Source organism: Lycium barbarum, chromosome 8 (genome assembly GCF_019175385.1).
Source record: "Lycium barbarum isolate Lr01 chromosome 8, ASM1917538v2, whole genome shotgun sequence".
Lineage (NCBI taxonomy): Eukaryota > Viridiplantae > Streptophyta > Magnoliopsida > Solanales > Solanaceae > Lycium > Lycium barbarum.
In genome coordinates, this window is record NC_083344.1 from 70,776,114 (window position 1) to 70,802,463 (window position 26,350).

At 41.0% G+C, this 26,350-nt stretch overlaps 1 protein-coding gene across 1 annotated transcript in view; it reads right to left on the minus strand.

Annotated features, from left to right (window-relative positions):
* Positions 1–9,802: 9,802 nt before the first annotated feature.
* The window catches only part of LOC132607870 (uncharacterized), a 29,228-nt gene continuing 12,680 nt past the window's right edge, over positions 9,803–26,350 (minus strand). Inside the window, exon 2 of the mRNA XM_060321944.1 lies at positions 9,803–10,005. Coding sequence (XP_060177927.1) covers positions 9,803–10,005 — 203 coding nt within the window. The remainder of the gene's footprint in view (positions 10,006–26,350) is intronic.

Genomic DNA, 26,350 nt, shown 5'->3' on the forward strand with positions numbered 1-26,350 from the left:
AAATGTTACAGAAATGCCTCAGTAAATTCCTGCCAAACCGGAGGGGGTGCATTTGCTCCCCTCGAAGATACCCAGCTATTATACCATAGGACTGCCACGTCCCGCAGCCTGTATGAAGCCAACTCTACGGACTCCGTATCCGAAGCATGTATAATTCTCATAGTCCTCAGCATCTCATCTATAAAACTCTGTGGGTCTTCCTCTGGTTTTGACCCATAAAACTCTGGCGGCTTCAGGGTAATAAAGTCACGGGCTCTTGCACTTACCGCCCTATCTCCCAGGTCTACATCTTGCCGCTGAGCCTGTGCGACAACTAACTGGGTCAATAACTGGATGGCCTCTGCCATCTGCTGGCCCGGAGCTGCTGACGGTGGGACTGGGGGTGCGGGGGCTGGAGCTGGAACTCTTTCCTGCTCTGCTGGTGCCGGGGGGGGGGGGGGCAGGAAAAGTCTGAGGGGGAGCCTCATTATGAGATTCTTCATCTTCTAGCTCCCGTTCAACTCTGTTGGCCGCCACCCTCTTGGCTTTCTCGACCATCGTAGCCTTTCTCTTCGGCGGCATTACTGAAAACATAACATAGGTTTAAGAAAGGAATATGGAAGCCTGGCGCGCTACACATTTCCTAAATGCCCTGTAGCCTCCTGTGTATAAGCGTGGCGCGCTACACACTCATAAACAAGACTCTACTGGACACGGCTCGTAGACAAACCCCTAGGACCGAACTGCTCTGATACTACTTCTGTCACGACCCGACTAGGGGCCGTGACGAGTACCCCGATACTTGTACCGAGCACTCCTTATCTATCATATTACCCTTACCTCTTAACAAGCCGTGTAAACAGAGCCATATTTTTTTTTTGAACATTAACATTAGCAGCGTCATTCTGAACATAGGCTAATAAACTTCGTTAGCACTTTATACGACAACATTAACATGCCAAAACACCATATATCTAACTATGCTTGACCGACTGTACATAACTGCCTACGAGCCTCTAGACATAGTACACTTATACATAGAAAAGGGCCGAGTACTATCGTGCCCGAGATTATATATACACAAAATAGTACCACTGAAATAAGGCTCCGGAACGACTGGAGCGCTGTAGAGTACTGCTGGCAGAGCTCCTAAGGATCAAGTCCACCTGTCTGCTGACCTGCGCGGCATGAAACGCAGCGTCCACAAGAAGGGACGTCAGTACGAATAGTGTACCGAGTATGTAAGGCATAGAAAATAATACAAGCAGTAACATAGAGTACGATTAATAATATCATGGAGTCACAGGGCATATAACGAGGTGAGAAAGCAACCTGTGCATAGGAAGGCCCCTTTTTAGGCCGGCTGTCATGTAGGCTTGCCCTTTCGTCTTTGAAACGTTTCTTTTCATAAGCATAGGAATTAACATTTATATATTACTTATTCTCGTGTACAGAAAATAGTACATTTCAGTAACGGTACCTTTTGCTCACATTTACAGACGCCGAATACAATCGGCTCCACTCCCACGGTGTCCCTTATTCTTGTATACAGAAAATGGTACAATTCAGTAAACAGTATCTTTTATTCACATTTACAGACGCCGAATATATCGGCTCTCCCAACCCCCTCCCCAACGGTGTCCCAACACATTACATCATATATATGTATCATACATTTTATAAATATACAGACGCCGCGTATGGCTCTCCCATATCCCGCGTCCGGGCATCCCGCGTCCAGGATGGAATCCAGCTGAATCAGGTGGTGGTATAACAGTGGCCCTTCCCCTTTCCCCATACACATATACATATACATTTGCTTATATTTTATACATATACACGTCTCATATACAATTACTTATCTTATTTATATATACATATCCATACACATATACCTGTTTTATATACATCTATCATATAAGCACACAAGCGCCAAGGAAAATCATGTATCCATCGGAGTGACGTAAGGTCGGTGACCTCCGATTACGTTATGGAATGCTAGTGATAGCTTTGTCTCACCTTGAAGGAACAAGTATTTTAAGGCGAGACTATCAACGGAGAATAGGATTACAGTAATCGTAGAATGAAATCGTGGGCATCATAGACGACCGTCATAGGCTTTGGAATCAGAGAAAATAAAGATATAGCTAGGAAATATAAATACGATTCAAAAATTAGTGTATCACTTTCATGTTTACGTAAGATACTTAGCTTAGTCATCTTAGTCATAGAGTCGTCCCGGTCGTACTTATCAAAGGTACATTCTTTTGTCTAACATTTTAATTATCATTATCCTCATAGAAACATTCTCGTTAGAGTAGTCACAGTACTTATCATTCGGTAACGAGATTGGGATCAAAAGTCCCCTTTGGATTTACTTCAAGTAAGTCAACCACGACTATAGGAAAATCCGAGAGTAACGGGCCCACCTCGGGCCGGATGAGGTAGCGTATACGATTTACATATGTTACGTGTCATAGCGTCACTTATGAGGGTCTTAGGGTAATCGGGTCCCATTTATACAAGTTCTAAGGGTGTAGGAGGTTTTTCCAACAATTGGCACACTTTCTAGTTCAATTCTATTGAACAAAAAGTGGAAAACTTTAGGTGCGGATTCCGGGGAACCGAGTTGTCCCCGCTCGTACCCAACTTAGTACAACTAAGACATGCCATAGAAAGAAGGGTGAAGCCTTACATACCTCCTTCCGCTCCTTTTGCTATTCCAAATTCACGTCACAATTTCGTCAAAATGTGCAAATTGGTCGTTTTTACCAAAACTCTCATTAGTATACTTAGAGTTGAAATCTTAAGGTAATACTTGGCTACCGAAATTTCGGCAGCATTTCCTCTGTAAATATACCATCCTCGACATTCAATTTAGTCAAATTCTCATCGAACACAATCCGGGAATTCAAACCCGATCAAACTATTAACATAATTCAACAACAATGCCAACAACAATACTAACAATTTCCATATTCAATCAATTTACTTCTTCTTCCAAAAACTTTCCAACTCCAATAAGAGCATTATAATTCATATGCCAACAATACCATACTAACAACATTATCCTCCATACATACAAGAACATAATATTCAATTTAAATACCTCAATCACAAGTCTCCAACTTCTACAACTTCACAAGATTATTATGCATTCCTTAACAACATAGTATCCACGATACAACAACAACCAAAACACTAAATAAAATTAGCCCATCTTCTTCCACCATTCAACACATACACACGGTTATACATACTATATACCACACGGCCACCATCATGCATTCATAACTACAACCTTTCCAAAATCATTCAACTTCTCTTATCGACATAACATTCACAACAATAACAACCCAATGCTAGACACAATAATTAAACATAATTTCCTACATCTACCTAGGTACACACGGCCACACCCTTACATTCTTATTCTCCATAAATTTCACTCATTTTACACACTACAACATGCACAACATCCATAACACATAAGAAAAGGATGAATTCTTACCTTCTTGCTTCAACTCTTCACTTGGCTATATTTTGTAGCTTGAAAGAATATAAGCTTTTCTTGCTCCAACAACAACTCCACCTTGTTAAGGACCCTCTAATTGGTACGAAATGATTTTGAAGAAATTTTTTGAAATTTTCTTGCAATTCTTTTCCTCTTGGCCGAAATGCCTTCTTGTTTTTCTCCTCTTCTTTTTGTTCTTCACTCTCTTGAAATTTCTAGAGAAATAATGAATATTGGAATAACTTTATACAAGTCTTCCACCCATTTTTTTCCATATTTATGAATAAGTCCCTCAACACAAAAATATGACTACATGACCCCTTCCATTCTTTTCTAGAAAATTCCTCTTTTTTCTTGAATTTCCTTAAGTCTAAATAAGGAAGACTAATGTCTTTCCATGCAAGCTTTGGCCCATATAATTTTTGTAATTCACACTTAGCCCTCCTTTCTTTCTTTTCTAAAATTTTCTCCCATTTTCTTGAGTTTTCTCCAAAATGAATAAAGAAGACTAAGTGTCTTCTTATGTAAGTCTTAGTCCACATAGGGTACACAACCACTATGGCCTTTCAAGAACCTTCATGAACACCTTGTAAAATTACCGTTTCGTCCCTAACCATCCACGTTATTTCCATGATACTAATGTTGTAAATAATATTTATAATCCACTTGTACATTGAAGTACATTTGGGAAATGGTCATTCCCTCAACTTCGTCACGACTACCTTGGAATATCCGAACGTATAAAATACAGGATATAACAGTTTGAGAATGGCTCAGAGTCACCAAAAGTCCTATACAGATGTATGGCACAGAGACTTAGAGTTTCAAGTTGACGATTGGGTGTTCTTAAAGGTTTCACCTATGAAGGGTGTGATGAGATTTGGCAAGAAAGGGAAACTCAGTCCCATATATATTGGACCTTATAGAATCCTGTGAAAGGTTGGTCAAATAGCTTATGAGCTTGAGTTTCCACAAGAGTTAGCTGCTGTATACCCAGTGTTTCACGTATCCATGTTGAGAAAGTGTGTGAGAGAGCCGTCGTTGATTGTTCCTGCTGATACTATAACAGTTAAGGATGGCCTAACCTATGAAAAGATCCCAGTGGCTATTCTTTATCGTCAAGTTCTCAAGTTGAGGACTAAGAAAGTAGGTTCAGTAAAGGTCTTGTGGAGGAGTCAGAAAGTTGAATACGCTACTTGGGAAGCCAAAGAGGACATGAACTCAAGATATCCTCATTTGATTTAAGAGCAAGCAGAAAGTGTTCAAGGTAAATAACTTCCGAATCCATGTCATAGCCCTTACATATTCATGCCTCACGTTTCACGTTCATGTTCATGTATTCAGTACCCATGTCTCATGTTTCAGTGATTATGTTTTCACGAAACCATGTCATGTTAGTTCAGTTCCCATGTTCCATGTCATGTTTTCTTCACGTTCATATATTCAAGCCATTGTCACACCCCTTTTTTCCCACAAAAATATGATTTATTATGTTATGTTCAAAAGGGTTTTCAAATCGAAAGTGATGAAAATTGTGTTTCGAAAAGGGCTTTTATTTTGAGAAAAAGAGTCGCCACCTGGCTTCGACTTTTGGTGTGCCAAATCATCGTAAAATCAATATTCCTTTCAAAAACAAGTTTGACTCTAAAAACTAATCAGTGACAGAGATTCCGGTTAAGGAATTTTGTTGACCGAAGGGAAGGTGTGAGGCATCCCTCGAGTACCGTGGTTTTAGCACTCTCGCTTTAATTAACTCATATTGTCTTAAACAGAAACTCAATCAGATAAATAAAATAAAATAAAAACTCAAACAAACAAGCAAGCGTGGATACCAAATGGCTCGAGGTTACCCCTTTCTAAAAAATGTTAAAAAGAAAATGAAAGGAAAACTAAACTAAGCTATCATATACTAACTTCTGATCAATGTCCACTTCGAGCTCCATCACAAGTACGTCGGGGCATTCCCCGGATGAAAATTTAATACAAGTACTCGGGGCATTCCCCGGATCAAATTAATTCAACAAAAGGGGCAACCTCTCACCTTCAAAATTCATACACCGCACCCTAAAATGTGCCTACCCAAAATGTCCAATGCCGAGAAAATATCACTAGCGAATCGAGGAATGAAAGATGAAATTAATAACGATCCTTAAACTCAATTACCCTTAAGTTGTAACTAGTCCGAATTCAACTTCTTAAACGCCCCCGTGATCAATTTGTTTAATAACACAAAGAATCAACAATTAATTTATCGGATCAGCATATTAGACAGCAAAGCAATCATAAAATCATCGAAAACAAATAAACCTAATAATCACAGATTAAGCTAAAAATTAAAGGAAAAGAAATAGAAATTGGACCTTCACTGTGCGATTAGAACCTCAATTACTCGACCACAAATTGATTCAAGGAAAGCAATTCTGAATTTTTTGAACCACGAATAGGACCGCCGACCGAAGACCTCGACTCGAGTAATCCTCAACCACGATATTAAGCTTTCCCGAAATTCCATACCGAAAATAGAGACAGGAAAAATAGTTATGAGTCTATGATTTTAGAGGTGGAACAAGGATGTTTTATATCTGGTTTCGCGGTGTGGGTTTGGGGTGTTTATGGGGGTTTTTCAGCGGGGTTTTCAGGTGGTTAAATGGGTGGTTTAAGTTGAGTTATGATTTTTTAATTATTTTGGGGTGTTCGGACGGGAACAAGGGTCGTGGTGGTTGAGGAGGTTTCCAATGGATGCGAGGTGGTGAAGAAGATGGTGGTGCAGTGGTGGGTTTGTTTACAGGTGAGTAACAACAATGAAGAAGATGATTTTTTTTTTGTTTCTCTCTCTATTCCTTTTCCTTTTCTATTCTGCTTTTCTGTGTCCCCACTTTCTCTATATATATTCTCTTTATCCCATCTCTGTATTGCTTGTTTCTATTCTTTTTCATTTTTTTTGCGGGTCCCACCCCCAATAATAATACTCCCCCTCTATCACGTGTCCCCTCCCCTTTTTTTGTGATAAAATTTGTTATAACCTTTGTCATTTTGTGATGAGGTAGTATAATCCCATTTGCCCCTTTCTCCCTTTTTGTCATCTTTTTTTATTTATTTATCTTGTATTTAAATGTAAAAATAAGAAATACTTAATAACTACTCCTAGATAGAAACAAATATACTATTTAAAAGAAAATAACTAGCTAAACAAAATCAAATTAAAAAAAAACATATTTTTGTAAATTTTAATTTTTTTTAACACGAAACTTATACTCTAAAAATAGTAAATACTTTTTGCTTTTGATCTCATAAATAAGCCTACAAAAATAAAAATAGAATAAAATCGACCCATCAAAAAATAAAAATTAAAAGAAATATTTAAACACTATAAGGTGAAACACCGGGGAGGGTCAAAATTACGTGGTTACAACCTGTCCCTCTTTGGTTGGGGACGCGAAGAGTTCTCAAACAAAGACGTAGACAACGAGACAAATTTGGACCTAACTATTTTTTGAAGGAAGGGAAAGGAATGGAACAAAAATGTGTGACCGAACCTGTAACACCCCATAAAGTTGAACTAGGTGTGAATGTATAAAAATCTAGTGTTAAGATGATATGTTATCTATATGAATCCATTCTTGATGAATTCGAGTGGAAGATGTTCGTTTTGAAGTCAAACCAACAATTGAAGTTCTTAAGGGCTTCTAAATTTGTTTAAATTAGAGACAGTCTGCACTTATGGCCAGTTTTAGGGTATTTGAGTTGGGAATTTGAGAAAACCTATATAATGAAAGTTGTAGGCCTCTTAAATACCTTTCCAACCATACAAATTGGGGCTCAAACGGAGCTACTTACAGGGAGTTATGATCGTGTTACTAAGCTAATATCGATTGTTCGAAAAATGTGTTGGGCGCGCGTCGCGGACCCAGCACGGAAGAATTCAGCTGCAGACCAAAATAAAAACATGATCAGGTGCTGAACCCGCGACGTGGACTCAGCACGGAGCGGGGAATATTTTCTAGTTCTGAATTTTCTTTCAGTCCTACTTCGTTATGTTATTTCCCACTTTGTTTCAAATCAATATTTCTGAGGAAAAGAACCCTAGAAAAGTCTCTTTAACCCTAAGGTAAGTTCTCACTCAATCTTGATCATTCCCACACCACATCAATCCCCTCTTGATAGCAAATAATCTCTCTAAGACCCTAAGTTCTTAATTCTCAAGAAGAAGAAGATAGGGGCTTGTGGAATTCGTCTAAGAGGTAAAGTTTCTAAATTTTCCTTGTATTAATAAATTAATGGGTTAGAGTAGAAGTTTTACAAGGTTGGAATCTGTTAGTGATTCATGAAAGGGTTCAAGAACCCGTTTATAAAGCTTACGAAAAAACCCTAGTTTTCGAAATTCCAAGAAAACTTCAAGAAACGATTCAAGTTCTAATCTTTATCATCTAAAACCATTGTAGTGTGATTATTGAATCTTCGAAAGTGCGTTTGACCGGGATTTGAGGTATGTCTAGATTTCCAAAAATCTTTCTTGAAGTATGTCTGCTTTTAAAAATCTTTCTTTGAAGTATGTTGTCTTGCTTGAAATGTGTGGATGATTGTTTATGACTTGAAATCTTCCTTTAAAATATGAACATGGTTATAACTCTTATGTGGTGGAAGTTCTTTGGAATTAAAGATGATTTCTTTTAAACAAGGTCATGCGTGTGTAGGGTCAAGCCCGCATCGAACCTTATACGAACTATACTACTTTGTAAAACTCATTTTTTCCCATTATTGGATGATTGAACTCAATTTTGTAAAGGTTGGACCTTAAACCTGTTTTGCTGTTGAATGGATTTCTTGAACTTGAAAATTGAATAAGAGATTTGAATAAGATTCTAAATCGGCTATGACTTGAAATGCCTCTATTTTGAGATGATGACATGAGAAGTGAGATTAGGCTCTAAGCCATGATTGATGATTCGGTAATATGCCATGATTTGTATTTTGTTGGTGTTTGAGCCTTTATGGGCAAGCTGTGCTAGTCCAGAGAACGATTAACCGTTATGGATCCTAACGTATCGTATGAGTATTGCTGTGTCAGTCCAGAGGATGATTGACCTCCGTTGCTTCCTAGCCCGGAGTATATATTGTTGTGTCAGTCCAGAGGACGATTGACCTCCGTTTCTTCCTAGCCGGAGTATTTATTGTCGTGTCAGTTCAAAGGACGATTGACCTCCGAGGTATGTCACCCGGTGTATCTGTTACTGTGCTAGTCCAGAGGATGATTAGCCCCGTGTTTTCTTAGCCGGAGTATTGAGTGATTGATATTTTGTTGGCTGTGAGTGGGTTGTGGTGCCATTGAATACGTAAGTGAAATACGTGGCACCGTAAATGGTAAGGAGTTAAGTTAATGTGTCCTCTGTTGTTGGATTCTCTGATGACTCTTTAATGTTGCTGACTTACTTTATTCCTAGGTTTGAACTGTTATTTTCATTGATATCATTTTATTGATTTTATTCATCATATCTTGTTTTGTTAACCATTACCCCTTAGACACTCACTGAGTACGAAGTACTCAGGCATACCATTGTTGTTTTTTATGGTATGTTAGGTATCATTGAGGAGAAGGTTCATGATACGCCTACGACATGAGAGAACTTGCTGCTTTCGAGACTATTCGGTGAGCCCACATGATTTTTCGTGGGGTACCATTCTATCTTTACTTTTCGTATTTTAGTTTCGGGCTGTGTCTGGATGTCTTTAGACAGTCTTTATTATCTTAGAAGCTCCATATACAGTTGTCATATTGTGGGTAGTGTGTTGGAGTCTTGTGTGACTCGTCGGGCATTTTGCCACATTTATTTACTAAGTTTCTGATTTGACTTCAGCTGGATTATATCAAAGTATGATCGTTTTTTTTATCCAATTTATTAATGACTGGTTTTCATTTTTATTAAAATATTTTCGAAAGAGATTAGATGATTATGGATTTTATAAGGTGCTTCCGGTATTGTTCGTAGCATCGGATGCCTATTACGCCTAGGGTGGGTTTTGGCGCGTGACAGATCCCTGGTCTTGAGCACCCTACATATCCCAGGTAATAAGGGAATTAGGTCTTGTGGAGTTCAAGAGTATGAAGGGTGATAGAACATACTGAGCTGGAGAGTTGAGTGAGGTCTTGTCGGGGTTCCGGTCCGCGGCTCCTGTTATTACATCAAAATGAAAAATAAAAGTTAAAAAGAAAATTCAAGTACAAGATCCTATCTATGCAGCTTCTCTTGAATCTTGACTTGAATCTTCATGCTTGTTTCTGAACTTAAAATTTAAAGTCATCCCTATTCTCTAGGCGGGGCTCCTGCTACTTCTGACATAACTTGAAACCGACTGAAAGTACACCCTATTCTTCAGTCGGGCTCCTGAACTTGAAATTGAAAATTGTCCCAATTCTCCAGGCGGGTTCCTGATGACCTGGCGGATCATGCTATTTGAACTTCCTCCCATTCTCCAGGCAGGTCCTGACTGGCTTCCCGTTCTTCTGGCAGTTCCTGTAAATTATCAAAATAAATAACACGAACGAAAGTCTTCTGTCCCTGTTTGCACCAAGAAATTTTTGGTGAGTGTTAGCAAAATTATAAACTGTATGTATAATAATTCAATTATGAAAGTAAAATCAAATGCTCCAACCAGGAAATGTGTCTCCTAAGGGTGAATCTGAAATACTCATGATTAGAAAGTGCGTCTTCTAGGTTTTATGGTTCAAATTAGGAAGTGCGTCTCCTATGAGTTATGGTTCAAATTAGGAAGTGCATCTCCTAAACGTAAAAATTGAAAGACCCAGGCTAAGAAGTACATCTCATAGAGGTTAAACTGAAAGACTCGACTAGGAAGTACGTCTCCTAAGAGTAGAGCTTTGGGTTGGAAGTGTGTCTCCTACAACCCGGACTAAGAAGTTTAAAAGACCCAGACTAAGAAGTGCATCTCTTAGGGGTTAAACTGAAAGACTAGACTAAGGAGTGAGTCTCCTAGAAGTAGAGGTTTGCATTAGGAAGTGCGTCTCCTAAAGTCAAAAACGAGGAAGACCCAGACTAAGAAGTGCGCCTCTTAGGGGTTAAACTGAAAGGCTCGACTAGGAAGTGTGTCTCTTAGGAGTAAAGGTTCAAATTAGGAAGTGCGTCTCCTAAAAGCAAAACCTGAAAGACCCTGACGAAGAAGTACGTCTCTTAGGGGTTAAACTGAACGACTCAATTAGGAAGTGCGTCTCCTAGTAGTAAAAGTTTGAATTAGGAAGTGCGTCACCTAAAAGCAAAACCTAAAAGACCCTGACTAAGAAGTGTGTCTCTTAGGGATTAAACTGAAAGTCTCGACTAGGAAGTGTGTCTCCTAGGAGTAAAGGTTCGAATTAGCAAGTGCGTCTCCTAAACTCAAAAACTAGGAAGACCTAGACTAAGAAATGTGTCTCTTAGGGGTTAAACTAAAGGACTCGACTAGGAAGTGTGTCTCCTAGGAGTAAAGGTTCGCATTAGGAAGTGCGTCTCTTAAAGTCAAAAATTAAAAATATCCAAACTAGGAAGTGCGTCTCATATGATTTATGGTTCAAGTTAGGAAGTGCGTCTCCTAGGAGTAAAGGTTTACATTATGAAGTGCGTCTCCTAAAGTCAAAAACCCGGAAGACCCAGACTAAGAAGTGCGTCTCTTAGGGGTTAGACTGAAAGACTCGACTAGGAAGTGCGTCTCTTAGGAGTAAAGATTTGCATTAGGAAGTGCGTCTCCTAAAGTCAAAACCTAGGAAGACCCATACTAAGAAGTGTGTCTCTTAGGGGTTAAACTGAAAGACTCGACTAGGAAGTGCGTCTGCTAGGAGTGGAGGTTTGCATTAGGAAGTGCGTTTCCGAAAGTCAAAAACTAAAAAGACCCAGACTAAGAAGTGCGTCTCTTAGGGGTTAATTGAAAAATTCTGACTAAAAAGTGCATCTCCTAGGAGTAATGTTTCGCATTAAGAAGGGCGTCTCCGAAAAGCCAAACTTAAAAGACCCTGACTAAGAAGTGTGTCTCTTAGGGGTTAAACTGAAAGACTCGACTAGGAAGTGCATCTCATAGGAGTAAATCTTTGGGTTAGGAAGTGCGTCTCCTACATCCCAGACTAGGAAGTGCGTCTCCTAGGGGTGGCATTATTCATAATTGAAAAGTTGATCAATTTTTGTTGCTTGCAAACCTATGCTGTGACATTTCCTTTTGCATCGGCAAATACGAGACATTGTACCTTTTGAAGCTTTGAACCTTTGATTTGATGATGACATCCATTCCTTTTGAAGCTTTGAACCTTTGATTTGAGGATAACATCCATTCCTGTTTCAAACAAAGAAAATTTTTAAGTTTTAAAATGTGTTGGTTGGTTTGTGGCCTTGGTTCTGAAGGTGATCGCTCATGCACTTTTCCAATTCAGCTGTTATTTCCTAATAGTTAGTACTCACCATCACCTCATTGGACCACTGACCCAAACTCTGGCTGCCGCAATGACTTTCAATAACTTTAAATCAAAACCAACACAACACCTCTGTTTCATTGTGCCCATTAATTCAAACTCTATTAATCCCTTATATTTTCATGAATCCAGAATCTATCAATGAACGATAACTCATTGGGTACTCTACCCACTTTGAATCATGTTACCTTCATGTGCTAGCCAGATGTTTTGCTTGGCAATTGGAAAAGTTGGTAGCAAGTTTTAAAATCCTTTCTCCACCCGTTCTACATGGATGACTCAACGAAACAAAACAAAAGAAGTAAAAAGATGTAGAAGTGGAAAAAAGCGGTATTCAACAAGAAATATCTCTTATTGGGAGAAAACGAAAGAAGACACTTATCTGAATGTAGTCGCTGGCTCCAATGGTCATGACACATTTTGGATTGAGCGGCCTAATATATTCAACCAATCTATTCTTTAACTCTTGTTGTGCTCTCACAACTTGTTTTGAAATCAAGGTTTCATATCCCAACCTATTCAACAAGCTCAAGACTCTCATTCAGCTAGTGGTGTCCAAAGGGTTTTCACTGACAACCCTCTCTCATTTGTTTGTCTCTCATCTTACCATTGCTTTACTGTCATGACCCGGCTAGGGGCCATGACGGGTACCTAGAGCTTACCACCGAGCACCACTCATTCTATTACTCATCCTGCGTTCATTCATTATTCTCATGTTTATAATCATAGGAGAACCATTTTCATTGGAAACATAATTACCTTTATATACATAAGCCCTTTGGCTATCAAAATACTACCCACACATGCATATCTATGAGCCTCTACTAGAGTACTAGACATATGGACGGGACAGGACCCCGTCATGCCCAAAACATATATACACAAAAGAATAAATTAATGGCACCTCTGGAACAATGGAGTGCTCTCAAGGCCTGCTAACAGCTACTACGAGTCCGGATCTCCTTCCTGTCTACCTGTGGGCATGAACACAGCGTCCGAAGAAAAAAGACATCAGTACGAACATTGTACTGAGCATGTAAGGCATAAATGAAATGAACATAGTAGAGAAATCGTAAGACATAAGGTGAAGAATTGAAATAACCGGCTTGACTTTTAAGAGTGTGAGCATTTTAATCATATCACATATATCATGAAATCACAAAGATCATCATATCACGTTTACCATATCACATACTCCCTCGTCTTTAACCCGCGTCCGGTTAATAATCACACGCCGCCCACTAGTGGTGTCATGCCCGACCCTGTAGGCTCGGTGTAATCATAAGCAGCCTGGCTTAGCGGTGACATGCCCGGCCAATTAGGCACGGTGGAATCATATGCAGCCCGCCTTCGCGATGACATGCCTGACCAATTAGGCACGGTGGAATCATATGCAGCCCGCCTTCGCGATGACATGCCCGGCCAATTAGGCATGGTGGAATCATATGCAGCCCGCCTTCGCGGTGACATGCCCTGCCGATTAGGTTCGGTGGAATCGTATCATCATACACTCATCACGAACTTATCATCATCATCATACATTTATCATAAAACATGCATTAGAACATAAAGGCAACTATAGCTATGTCGGGGTGATATGAGGTCGTGAACCCCCGATTGCATTATGGAGTGATCATATTCATCATATCTCACCTTGAAGGGACTAACATTTAAGGTGAGTGTACACAAGGAACAACATCAATGTAACCATACTTAGGATCATTAACCTCATGAACATTGTACCTTACTTTAGGATTCTTTGTACTTAAACTCATCATCATCATGCTCGTGTCATATCTTTTTTCTTTATCTTATACATATGTAGCTCTTTATGGTCATAGACTCATAATTTCCGTTATATAGGAAAATCATGGGAAAATAAGAAGATTCATGCTATAGGAGTCATGCCTTAGAAGGAAAGGACTAGCCTTACATACCTTTTCGTTTAGCTACTCTATCGCTTGATCGTTCTCCTTCAATGCTCACGTTTCTACCTTCAAGAGAGTTCGCATTAACATTAGCTAATCGATTATATGAACGTGCTTACTAAAGCTAGAGAAAATTGGGCAGCATTTCCTTTGTTTATACAACTTTCCCCATATCATATATCAACTCCCAAACGTCTATAATTAGATTCACAACATCATAAGCAACAATTTTCATACACCTACATTATCCACATTTCACAATTTCACTTCAATTCATCCATAACCATGGTCATAGTACACTAGTATGTTTTCTCACATATAATGCTTATCCCATGTTCTTAATGTCATTTATAACATATTTACAATCACAACATATCAAGAAACATGACTCATCCCAAGCTACTACTCAAAATCTCATTATTCTCATCTTTTTGACCCATTTTCTATCTCCTTTCATAATCTAAGTCTTTCAACCTCTCAATACCTTAAATAACATAGAATGATCATAAAAAATGCCTTAGATAGTGTAGGAATGAACCTTGAGTAGAAATACTTCACTTGAGCCAAAACCCTAATTCACTTCCAATGGGATTTCTTGACTTGGATGAACTCCAATAAGTTTCTTACACTTGATTTTCTTGGTTTGATGAAGTTGATCATGAATTTCTCTTGGGCTCTTGTGGAAGAAGTGTAGAGAGCTTTCTAGAGTGTGAAGTGAGGAAATGAAATAAATTGAATGAGGTTGGTCTTTTATATAAATTTTAGAAGCTGTCCCAACCAAATTCTATGGACCAATATATGGTCCATATATTTATACTGGCCGTAGATTTGGTCCAGTGAAAGTCCCATTCTGGGCAGAACATACGGCCTAACATACGGCCAGTATGTTGGGCCGTATAATGCTCAGCTTTTCCAAACTCTTTCTTGTCGACTCGTTTGATCTCCAATCCTCATGAAACCTTCTTAACACTTGTTTAAAACCTCATTAACAACTTAAGGGACATTATAACTCTCCTCTAAGACATCATTAAGTCATCATTAATTCAGTACTCATGAATCTTATCTGATACATAACGTATACCTAGCTTTTCTTGGCAACTTTCTTCTCTTACCTCTAATGTCTTTGAAATCTCAATTAGGATCATCAAATGCTATTTCTTACTTATTGAAACATCGCATACTTCGTGCCCTTCGTTAGTCTATTCACTGTGCATTAACGAAAACTTTTCCAAGGTGTAACATTCTTCCCCCCTTTTGGAACATTCGTCCTCGAATGTTAAGCACTCGGGAATTCTAAAGAAATTTTGCCAGAGTTTCCCCTGTAATATGGCACTACCATCCTGTCACGATAGCCCATAATAACAATGCCTCATAGGGCCACAACATAATAGCAATAAAGTTTGGCCACACACGACCCATATGCATAAAAAGAGAACACATATACCTCATAATCTTGACGCTTCATCTTGGATCTCTTCCGGAAGTTGAAATAAGTGCGGGTACTTGGACCTCATATTCTCTTCCGCTTCCCAAGTCATTTCTTCTCGGTTGTTTTTTCACCATAAGACCTTAACTGAGGCTACTTCTTTATTTCTAAGCCTCCGTACTTGCCTATCTAATATGGCAATGGGTACTTCTTCATAAGCCAACCTTTCTGTCACTTGAACATAATCTATTGGAACAATCCTCATAGGATCTCCAATACACTTGCGGAGCATTGAGACATGAAAAACCGGATGGACCGATTCAAGTTCTGAGGGTAAGTCCAATTGATAGGCTACTTGGCCCACCTTGTGGACAATCTTATAAGGTCCAATGTATCGAGGACTCAAATTTCCTTTCTTACCAAGCCTCATCACTCCTTTCATTGGCGACACCTTCAAGAATACCCAGTCATCAACCTGAAATTCTAAGTTTCACCGCCGGTTGTCCGCATATGATTTCTGGCGACTTTGGGCTGTCACCAATCGATCTCGGATAACCTTGACCTTTTCCACTGCCTGTTGGATCAACTCAGGGCCTATTAGCCGTACTTCTCCTACTTCAAACCATCCAATTGGGGATCTACACTTCCTTCTATACAGAGCTTCATACGGACCCATTTGGATACTGGAATGGTAGCTGTTGTTGTATGCAAACTCAATAAGGGGTAGGTGGTCATCCTAACTACCACCAAAATCTGGTACATATGCCCGTAGCATATCTTCCAAGGTTTGAATGGTACGTTCGGCTTACCCATCAGTCTGCGGATGAAATGCCGTGCTAAGCTTTACTTGAGTACCCAAACCTTCTCGAAAAGATTTCCAAAACTTAGCTGTAAATTGTGCCCCTCTGTCAGTAACAATGGACATCAAAATACCATGGAGTCGCACAATCTCTTTGAGATACAACCTTGCATAATATTCTGCTCAGTACGTAGTCCTAACTGGAAGAAAATGGGCCGATTTCGTGAGTCTGTCCACGATCACCTATATGGAGTCATATTTACTTCGGGAACGGGGTAATCCCACAATAAAATTCATGTTGATCACTTCCCATTTCCAAGTAAGGAATTCCATTGCTTGCAATAATCCTCCTGGCTTTTGATGCTCGATTTTCACTTGCTGATGGTTTGGAAATTGAGCTACAAATTCTGCTATGTCTTTCTTCATTCCATCCCACAAATACATTAACTTGAGATCATGATACATCTTTGTTGCACCTGGATGAATAGAATACCAATAATAAAGAGCTTCTTCTAGAATTCGACGACGTAATTCTGCAACATTCGGAACACATAGCTTGCTTCAGTATCTAAGAACTCCATCTATAGAAATTTCAAATGGAGACTTCTCTTTTTCGTGAAATGTGTCTCTATGGTGGCTCAACTGAGGATCTTCATATTGACGCTCTTTTACCTCCATGTCCAAGGATGAGACAGTGGGATTATTGACATCAATTCCTACACTGCATGAATCAATTAGACAAATTCCAAGATTAGCTAGTTGGTGGAGCTCATGAATTAATTCTTTCTTCTCCGGAGGAACTTCACTTAGGTTGCCCATTGATCTGCGGCTAAACGCATCAGCTACTACATTTGCCTTCCCGGGGTGGTATAAAATACTCAGATCATAATCTTTCAATAATTCTAACCACCGCCTCTGCCACAAATTTAACTCCTTCTGTTTGAAAATGTATTGCAAACTCTTGTGATCTGTATAGATATCAACATGAACACCATACAAGTAATGTCTCCACATCTTTAATGCATGAATGGATGCAGCCAATTTGAGATCATGAGTTGGGTAGATCTTTTCATGTTTCTGCAGCTGTCTCAAAGCATAAGCAATGATTTTACCGTGTTGCATCAATACACATCCTAACCCAACGCCAGAAGCATCACAATATACAACATAATTATCTGGCCTTTCTGTGAGTGTCAAAACTGGGACTGAAGTTAATCTGTCCTTCAACTCTTAGAAGCTGCGTTCACAAGCATCATTCCATTGAAATTTAGCTGACTTCTGGGTTAGCTTTGTCAATGGAGCTGAAATAGAGGAAAATCCTTCTACCAATCTTCTATAGTAGCCTGCCAATCCCAGAAAACTACGGACTTCGTTAGGCGTTGTTGGCCTTGGCCAAGTATTCACAGCTTCAATCTTCTGAGTATCCACTCGTATGCCATCATCTAAAATAACATGGCCACAGAATGTCACAGAATTCAGCCAAAATTCGAACTTTGAAAATTTTGCATATAATTCTAGAGTTCGAAGAATTCCTAGAATAATACGTAAATGGTCTGCATGTTCTGATTCTGTCCAAGAGTATACCAGAATATCATCAATGAACACTATCACAAATAGGTCCAAGAGAGGCCTGAATACATTATTCACCAAATTCATGAACACTGCTGGAGCATTAGTTAACCCGAATGACATCACTCGGAATTCATAATGGCCATATCTCGTTCGGAGGCTGTTTTGGGAATATCTTCTTCTTTAACTCTTACTTGATGATAACCTGGCCTTAGGTCTATTTTGGAAAACCACTTGGCACCTTGTAATTGATCAAACAAATCATCAATTCTCGGAAGAGGATATTTATTCTTTATCGTCACCTTATTCAATTGCCTATAATCGATGCACATCCGTAGGGAACCATATTTCTTTCTCACAAATAGAACTAGTGCTCCCCAAGGTGATGAACTGGGTCTAATAAACCCCTTCTCAAGCAAATCCTTCAATTGTGCCTTTAGCTCTTTCAATTTTCCCGGAGCCATTCGGTAAGGAGGAATAGAAATAGGCTTGGTGTTCGGCAACACATCAATAGCGAAATCAATCTCTCGTTCCGGAGGAAGACTTGGAAGTTCATCTGGAAATACAATCAAAAATTCATTCACTACCGGAACGGATTAGAAAGTTGGTGGCTTTGTTTCGGTGTCATGAACACGAACTAAGTGGTAAATATAGCCTTTTGCTATCATCTTCTTTGCCTTAAGGTAGGAAATAAACTTACGTCTTGGGGATGCTGTATTACCCTTCCATTCGAGCACAGGCTCTCCCGAAAAGTGAAATCAAACTACTTTCATTCGACAATCAACATTAGCATAACATGAGGCAAACCAATCCATACCCATGATTGCATCGAAATCTAGCATTTCCAGCTCAACTAAATCAACTTTACTCTGGCGGTCACATACCACAATTACACAATTTTTGTACGCTTGTCTAGCAATCACGGGATCACTAACCGGAGTAGATACCTCGAAAGGTTTAATTGGCTCGGGTTTCACCCCAATACAAGCAGCAATATACGGAGTAATATAAGATAGTGTAGAACTCAGATCTATCAATGCATATACGTCATGGGAAAATATGGATAATATACCTGTAACCACATCCGGGGAGGACTCAAGATCCTGTCATCTGGCTAATGCATAGATGCGGGGATGGATACCACCTGAACTGGATGCTCCCTCTCTGCCTCTACCTCAGCCTGCTGAAATCTGGGGATTCTGCCCTACCGGGAGCACAGAAGAAGAACCAGCCGCTGATCCTATGGGCTGAACCCCACCTCTACCGTACCTCGAGGGGTAATCACGCATCATTTGCCTAGTCTGTCCACAAACATAAAAAGCATCTATACCCTGGCGACATGGCCCCGAATGTAACTTCCTGCATTGACTACATCATGGGGTTGGTGGTCTACTCTGGCTATAATCACCCCTAAACTGGGAACCTGAAGCTCTCGAGCTCTGACCCTGCCCTGAATGAATGAAGCGGTCAAATCACCTACCTGCAAACCATGGAGGTGCACTAGTCGCCGACTGGCCTGAGTGTATAGAATGTGACTGCCTCGATCCCCCTCTATAGTCGCTACCGGCACCCATTGATCTGGCCCTCTTACTTTGCCCTCTATCAGTATAATGCTCACCCCTTTGCGGATGCTGCTGCTCTTCTAGGTTCTAGGCATGGGTCTGAATAAGGGAAATATCCATCCCATCTTGAAATGAAACCGTTAAACAATCTTTAAATAAATGTGTCCTTGAGCCGTTCACAAATCGGTGCACTCTATCTCCCATATCGGCCACCATAGTCGGAGCATATCTAGCCAATGTATTAAACTGAAGGTTATACTCCCGAGCACTCCTATTTCCTTGTTTCAAATTTAAGAATCTATTTGCTCTAGCTCGATAGACCTCGGGTGGCAAATACTGGCGGATAAAGGCATCTACAAATTCTTGCCAAACTGGAGGAGACGCATTCTCTTTCCTTGGGGATATCCTATTATTGTACCATAAAACCACCACATCCCGGAGTCTATAAGATGCCAACTCCACAAATTCAGTTTCGGAGGCATGAATAATCTTCAATGTTCTCAATATTTCATCAGTGAAACCTTGCGGGTCTTCATCCGGCTTTGACCCGAAAAACTCCGGAGGATTCAAACTCATGAAATCACGGGCTCGAGTACTAACTGCCCTGTCACTTGAACCTGTACCCTGCCGCTGTGCTTGAGCGGCAACTAAATGTGTCAATAGATGGATAGCCTCGATCATTTGTTGACCCGAAGAAACCGGGGGAGAAACTGGAGGCATAGGAGTTGGAGCTGAAGCCCTTTCTTGCTCTTCTATAATAGGCGGAATAGAAGAGGTACTAGACGAAGCCTCATTATGTGATTAGCCCTCTTCTACATTCATTGGCGGCTCCCTTCCTACCCATCTCTCTATCGTAGTCTTTCCCTTCTGGGCGGCTGTAGCTTTTCTCTTTGGCGGTATCTCTAAAATCATAATACACTATTAGGGAAGGAAAATCTTATAACACGTCTCTATCGCATGATCTCAGAAGAAAAAGAGTGGTCATTTTTCCTAGATGCCCTGTATCCTCCTGTTTATTAGTGTGGTGCGCAATACACCACAAAAAAGACTCTACTAGACACGGCTCGTAAACACTTTCTAGGACTGAACTGCTCTGATACCACTTTTGTCACGACTCGGCTAGGGGCCATGACGGGTACCGGGAGCTAACCACCGAGCACCACTCATTATTCTCATGTTTATAATCATAGGAAAACCATTTTCATTGGAAACATAAGCCCTTTGGCTATTAAAATAATACATATATACAATGGAAAACTGTGAGACCATACTACCCACACATGAGTATCTACGAGCCTCTATTAGAGTACTAGACATATGGACGGGACAGGAACCAGTTGTTATATCCCGTGTTTTCACACGTTGGGAAAATTTGAAAATAATCTTGACTTGTAAGAAATAAGGTCAAAGTTGATTTTTATTTGACATAGGAGTTGTGCATGAAAGAATAGAGTCGTGGAAGTGTGGGACAAGGCTAAGGGCAATTTTGGAATTTTATAAATTAGTTTCGGGAATTGCAAAATATGATTCACAAGTCATTGGGCTCAAAAAAAAATTGAAGTGGAATTGAGGCCCAAAGTAGGGATCATGGCCGGCCAACATGGCCATGATCCAAGCCCATTTTATTTGGTCATGTGCTTGGTCATGTGACCAAGTCTTTATATTATATGCATAGAAGATTCAAGACATTAGAAAGCAAGAACAAACAAAACAAGCAAGAGAGAAAGAGCAAGAGGGTTTTGGGTTTGCTTGGGAAATTTCACTCCCAAAAATCTTGTTCCAAAAATTGTTGCCTTGTGATATTTCTACTAATTCAAGGTCCCTTTGTAACTTGGTGTAGTTGGTTTGGAGAGAGAAGCATCAAATTCATCAAAGTGACCATACCTCCAAGTGAAGAAGACTAGAGGAAAAGGTGAGAATTTATCCCCTATCCTTATGTTATGAAGTCTTGTTTGTGTTGTAGTATGTAGAAATGTGCTAATTGTATGGAGAAATGGAAGTTTGCAAAGTGGGTGTGTGATGTATATGTGTAGCCGTGGGTATGTATATGATTGTATAGTCATAATGTGTTGAATTCATGTTATATTCTAGTTGTGGTTGTGATGAAATGCATATTGGAATTGGAAGTTGAATGAATTTGGTTGATGTTGATAGAGGAGCATATGGTCGTGTACTATGTTGGAGTTGGAGTGGGAATGGATTAAGTTGTTTAGTGTGTTAGTGTGTTATTGTGATGTTTGCAATGTAAATGAAGATAAAATGATATAAGTTTGTATTGAAATGGAATGTAGAAACTTATGTCGTTTTAGTATGATTTTCCGACATTAGGAAAATGAAGTTATTTGGTTGTTAATTGTGATGATCATTGATGAATTTGGAAGTTGGAAACATGTGGTGAATATGTGTGCCAAAGATTAGATGTTTTGAATAAGTTATGACTTTGGCGGAAAGTTGTATATTATGTATATCGTGTGTATAACTTGAGGAAACGATATGAAATGTTTCTAAAACTATATTGTGATGATCCTGATTGATAATGAATGTGAAATCATTGATATTAGTTTAAAGATTTAGGTTAGAGTGAAGGTTATGTCACTTTGTTAGAATGATGGCTAGTTGAAGGATATTGTGTCTCTAATGTTTGTTGTTGATGTTGATGTTGTTGTTTGGGTTGTTGTTGGTGGTTTTGAGCCGAGTTGAATTCTCGGGGGTGCTATATGTATAGGGGAAGTGCTGCCGAAATTTCGGTAGGCAAGTATGCATTAAGTTGAATTTATGGCATCCATAACTCATAATTGGTAAATGTGACCATTTGCAGATTTTTGACGAAACGGGAAGTGAGCTTGGATAGGCTTAAAAAGCTCAAAAGGTATGTAAAGTTACCCCGATCCTTCTTTTGGCATGCCTAAGTGTATTAGAATCGAATTCGGGCCTCGTAAGACTTTCTGGCCATCGGAATCCGCAAGTAAAAATCTCGTCTTTTCCTTCAGTAGAATTGGACCATTTTGGTATGCTTTTCCCGAGATTATGCAGCTTTGCTCTAAATTACTTGGAAAGCTATAGAATGTCCGTAGGAGCCTTTTAGGTGACCCCATAAGCTTAGAGGGCATAATTTGAGCCCGCCGCCTTGTTTGTCCCGAGGCGGGCCCGCTATTCCCGGTTTTGCCCTTATTGTACTTAAGTCCTATTTTCGAGCGGTTTTTAAAAGAAAGGTTTTGACTACCATTCTAATTACCTAACAAACATTGTTTTAAATATTCCATTAAGTCTGATAAGTTGTTTTGACACTCGGAACGATTTCAGAAAGGTTATACTTCTGTAATTTATTATGACATCCGAAACTCATTTAGCGTGATCCCATCCGACTTCATTGGATTGGTTTGTTAGTAATATGCCTCATCGAGTCTCTGAAAATATTTATACTATTTTAATTGCATTTAGTCTCTCACTACTCCACTCGTGGATGCCCCAATGTTTCCCACACTGAGCCTGGGCCAGGATATGTTGTCAAGCGTGATCCTTTGCATTGTTCGTCGTGCCTCGATGTGAGGGGGCAGGTATACGCGTACATGGGTTTGTGGAGTATGCTGTGCCATGTACGCTTGTTCTGATATGATTTGCTATGGCCATCTGATATGATATATTATGTGACGGGGTTATGCCCCCATTCTGATTCTTCTGTGTTGTGGCACCAGCATCGGGAAGGTGGCCACGTTCTGTCTGCCGAGTCCCATGGCAGGGGCCGGATTTGATATGACATATGTTTCCGTACACACTCTGCATGTTTTGAAAATATGTATTTGATACTTTGGATTTTCTGCTCACTTTCTGTAGGTTCTGTACCAGTTATGATTTTGTTTCTGTAATTCAGGCTTCACATATTCAATACATATTTCGTACTGACCCCCTTTCCTTGGGGGCTGCGTTTTCATGCCGCGCAGGTACCGACGACAGGTTTGCCGATCCGTCTGTCTAGGATATCTTTTCTGCCATTGGGAGCACTCTTTTATTCAGAGCCATCTTTTGGTACAGTCTGTCACTTCTATATATGTATATTCTCGTTCATGGGTACGGCTGGGCCCTGTCCCGCCATATGATTATGTTGGTCTGTTTAGAGGTCTGTAGACATGTTTGGGGGTTGGGGTCTTTCTGTACAGATGTGTGCATATGTTGTGTTTGGGCGATCCCATTCGCCGCGGCGGCCGGTCCACATATATTTAAATGTTGCTCTGTTGGCCCTGTGTGGCCTTTGTTGGTATTTTCTGCGTGCAGGGTATTTGGGATAGTCCGTAAAACAAAGGAGACTCTGCCGAAATTTTTCTGGAAATTAGCTAAATTTGTAATAAAGCCTTGTCGGCTTCTGCTATATACTGGAATGCGTTTGAGTGCCCAGATCGGGCACTAGTCACGGCCTACGGGGTTGGGTCGTGACAAAAGTGGTATCAGAGCGGTTCGTCCTCGGAATGTCTACAGACTGTCTAGTAGAGTCCTATTTATCGGCGTGTTGTGCACCACACCTATAAACAGGAGGCTACAGGGCATTTAGGATACTACCCTTCTTTTTGTCTTAGATTGTGCGATAGAGCTGTGTTATCAGGATGATTCCTCCCTAACGAATTGTTACATTTGCAGTTATGCCTCCAAAAAAGGCGAAAGCGGCCCAAAAGGCCAAGGCAGCAGCTGTGGGAGAGACTAGTCGGGCCCAGAGGGTTACCAGGGCCCATGCACATATTGCTCCTGATATTTTGCCCCCGGCAGCGGGCTCTTCCACACTGCCACATGTAGAGGAGATTGGAGCAACAACAGCTGCAGGTCGAGGGGCGGCTCCACCGCCAACTCCCGAGATTCCAGTACCTGAGCCCCCAGCTCCACGGCCAGGCATTGAGGTTCAGACTATGAGAGAGGCAGTCCAGCTATTGACCAGACTTGTGGCGGGACAGGTTCAGGGGCACGGATTGGGAGGTGACCGACCATATAGGCGTGACAGTTCGAGAGCTCGTGAGTTCTTGACTTGTGGCCCTCCAGAGTTCTTCGGGACAAAGCCCGAGGAGGATCCTGAGGAGTTTATCAGGAAGATGCGGCGCACCTTACATTTGATTAAGGCTTCTGCGATAGAGTCAGTCGAGTTGGCTTCGTACCGGTTGTATGATGTAGCAGCTAATTGGTACGAGTCTTGGGAGTTGGCCAGAGGCGACGGCGCTCCACCAGCAGTCTGGGATGAGTTTTCTGAGGCTTTTCTTAGCCATTTTCTGCCTCCGAAGTTACGGCGGGCCACAGCCAACAGATTCTTATTGCTGAGACAGAGGGGCCGCAGTGTTCGAGAGTACAGTATGGAGTTCGACTCATTGGCCCGATATGCACCTGCTGTGGTAGCTACTATGGCTGACAGGATGCACAGGTATATTATGGGGTTGGACCGGTATTTTGTCGACAGTTGCTTGGTATTGGCCGCTCTGCCCGATATGGATATTGCCCGTATTCAAGCGCATGCCCCGGGCATGGAGGACCGGCACAGGGGTCATCAGCCCGATAGGAGTCAGGATCGGAGACAGCCCAAGAGGGCCAGATCGTCCGGGTATTCTGGAGAGTTTCGGGGCAGACAGCCTCAGCAGCCGCAGCAGCCTAGCAGATATCCATCCCAGCCGGCACAGAGCGCACCTCCACAGCCTACAGGTCGCAGATTTGATAGCCCGGGTTATTCAGGAGCAGGTCAGAGCTCTAGGGCTTCAGGTTCGCGGACGGATAGGGGTTCTGGTCATACGAGGCCACCTAGGGCTCAGTGTTCTCATTGTGGCAGATACCATCCTGGGGAGTGCTACAGAGCCACCGGTGCATGTTTTTCTTGTGGCCGTCAGGGCCATTCTGTGAGAGATTGCCCGTATAAGGGTAGTGCGGGTGGTGCAGCGCAGCCTACCGGATCAGCCGTCGGGTCATCATCTTCGTCAGTGGCTATGCGCCCTACAGGGCCGGGTACATCAGCATCGGCGGGTCGCGGCAGAGGTCGTGGTGGAGTTTCTGGTACTAGCGGTTCTTCGAACCGCATTTATGCTTTGGCCAGCCGCCAGGATCAGGAGGCATCGCCTAATGTCGTTACAGGTACATTATTGGTTTTCTCTCGGTCTGTGTATGCATTAATTGATCCAGGTTCAACTTTGTCGTATATTTCGCCTCTTGTTGCTGGAAAAATTGGTATAACGTCTGAACCTATAGAGCCATTTGAGGTAGCCACACCGATTGGGGACTTTATTGTAGCAAAACAGGTATATAAAGACTGTTCTGTAATTGTATGTGGTTGTGACACTAAGGCAGATCTGGTGGAGTTAGATATGATCGAGTTCGATGTTATTATGGGTATGGACTGGCTAGCTTCCTGTTATGCTAATGTTGACTGCCAAAATAAGGTAGTTCGTTTCCAGTTTCCTGGGGAGCCAGTTATAGAATGGGCAGGTAATACTGCATCGCCTAAAGGTAAGTTTATTTCATACCTTAAGACGAAGAAAATGATCAGAAAAGGTTATATTTATCATCTGGTTCGGGTACAAGACTTGACAGCAGAAACGCTGACTCTTCAGTCAGTTCCCGTGGTTAATGAATTTCCAGATGTATTCCCGGATGAGCTTCCAGGCCTTCCTCTAGAGCGGGAGATAGATTTTACTATTGATTTGCTTCCAGATACTCAACCGATATCTATTCCCCCGTACAGAATGGCACCGGCAGAATTGAAAGAACTGAAAGAGCAGTTGAAGGATCTGTTAGAAAAAGGCTTCATCAAGCCCAGTACTTCGCCTTGGGGAGCCCTGGCATTATTTGTGCGTAAGAAAGACGGGTCGCTGCGTATGTGTATTGATTATCGGCAGCTGAATAAGGTAACTATAAAGAATAAATACCCCCTCCCCAGAATTGATGACTTGTTTGATCAGTTGCAAGGCGCCAAATATTTTTCGAAGATAGATCTTCGGTCGGGCTATCATCAGGTACGGGTACGAGAGGCTGATATTCCTAAGACAGCGTTCCGGACCAGATATGGGCATTATGAATTCAGAGTTATGTCTTTTGGGCTGACTAATGCTCCTGCGGTATTCATGGATCTAATGAATCGGGTATTCAGGCCGTTCTTGGATATG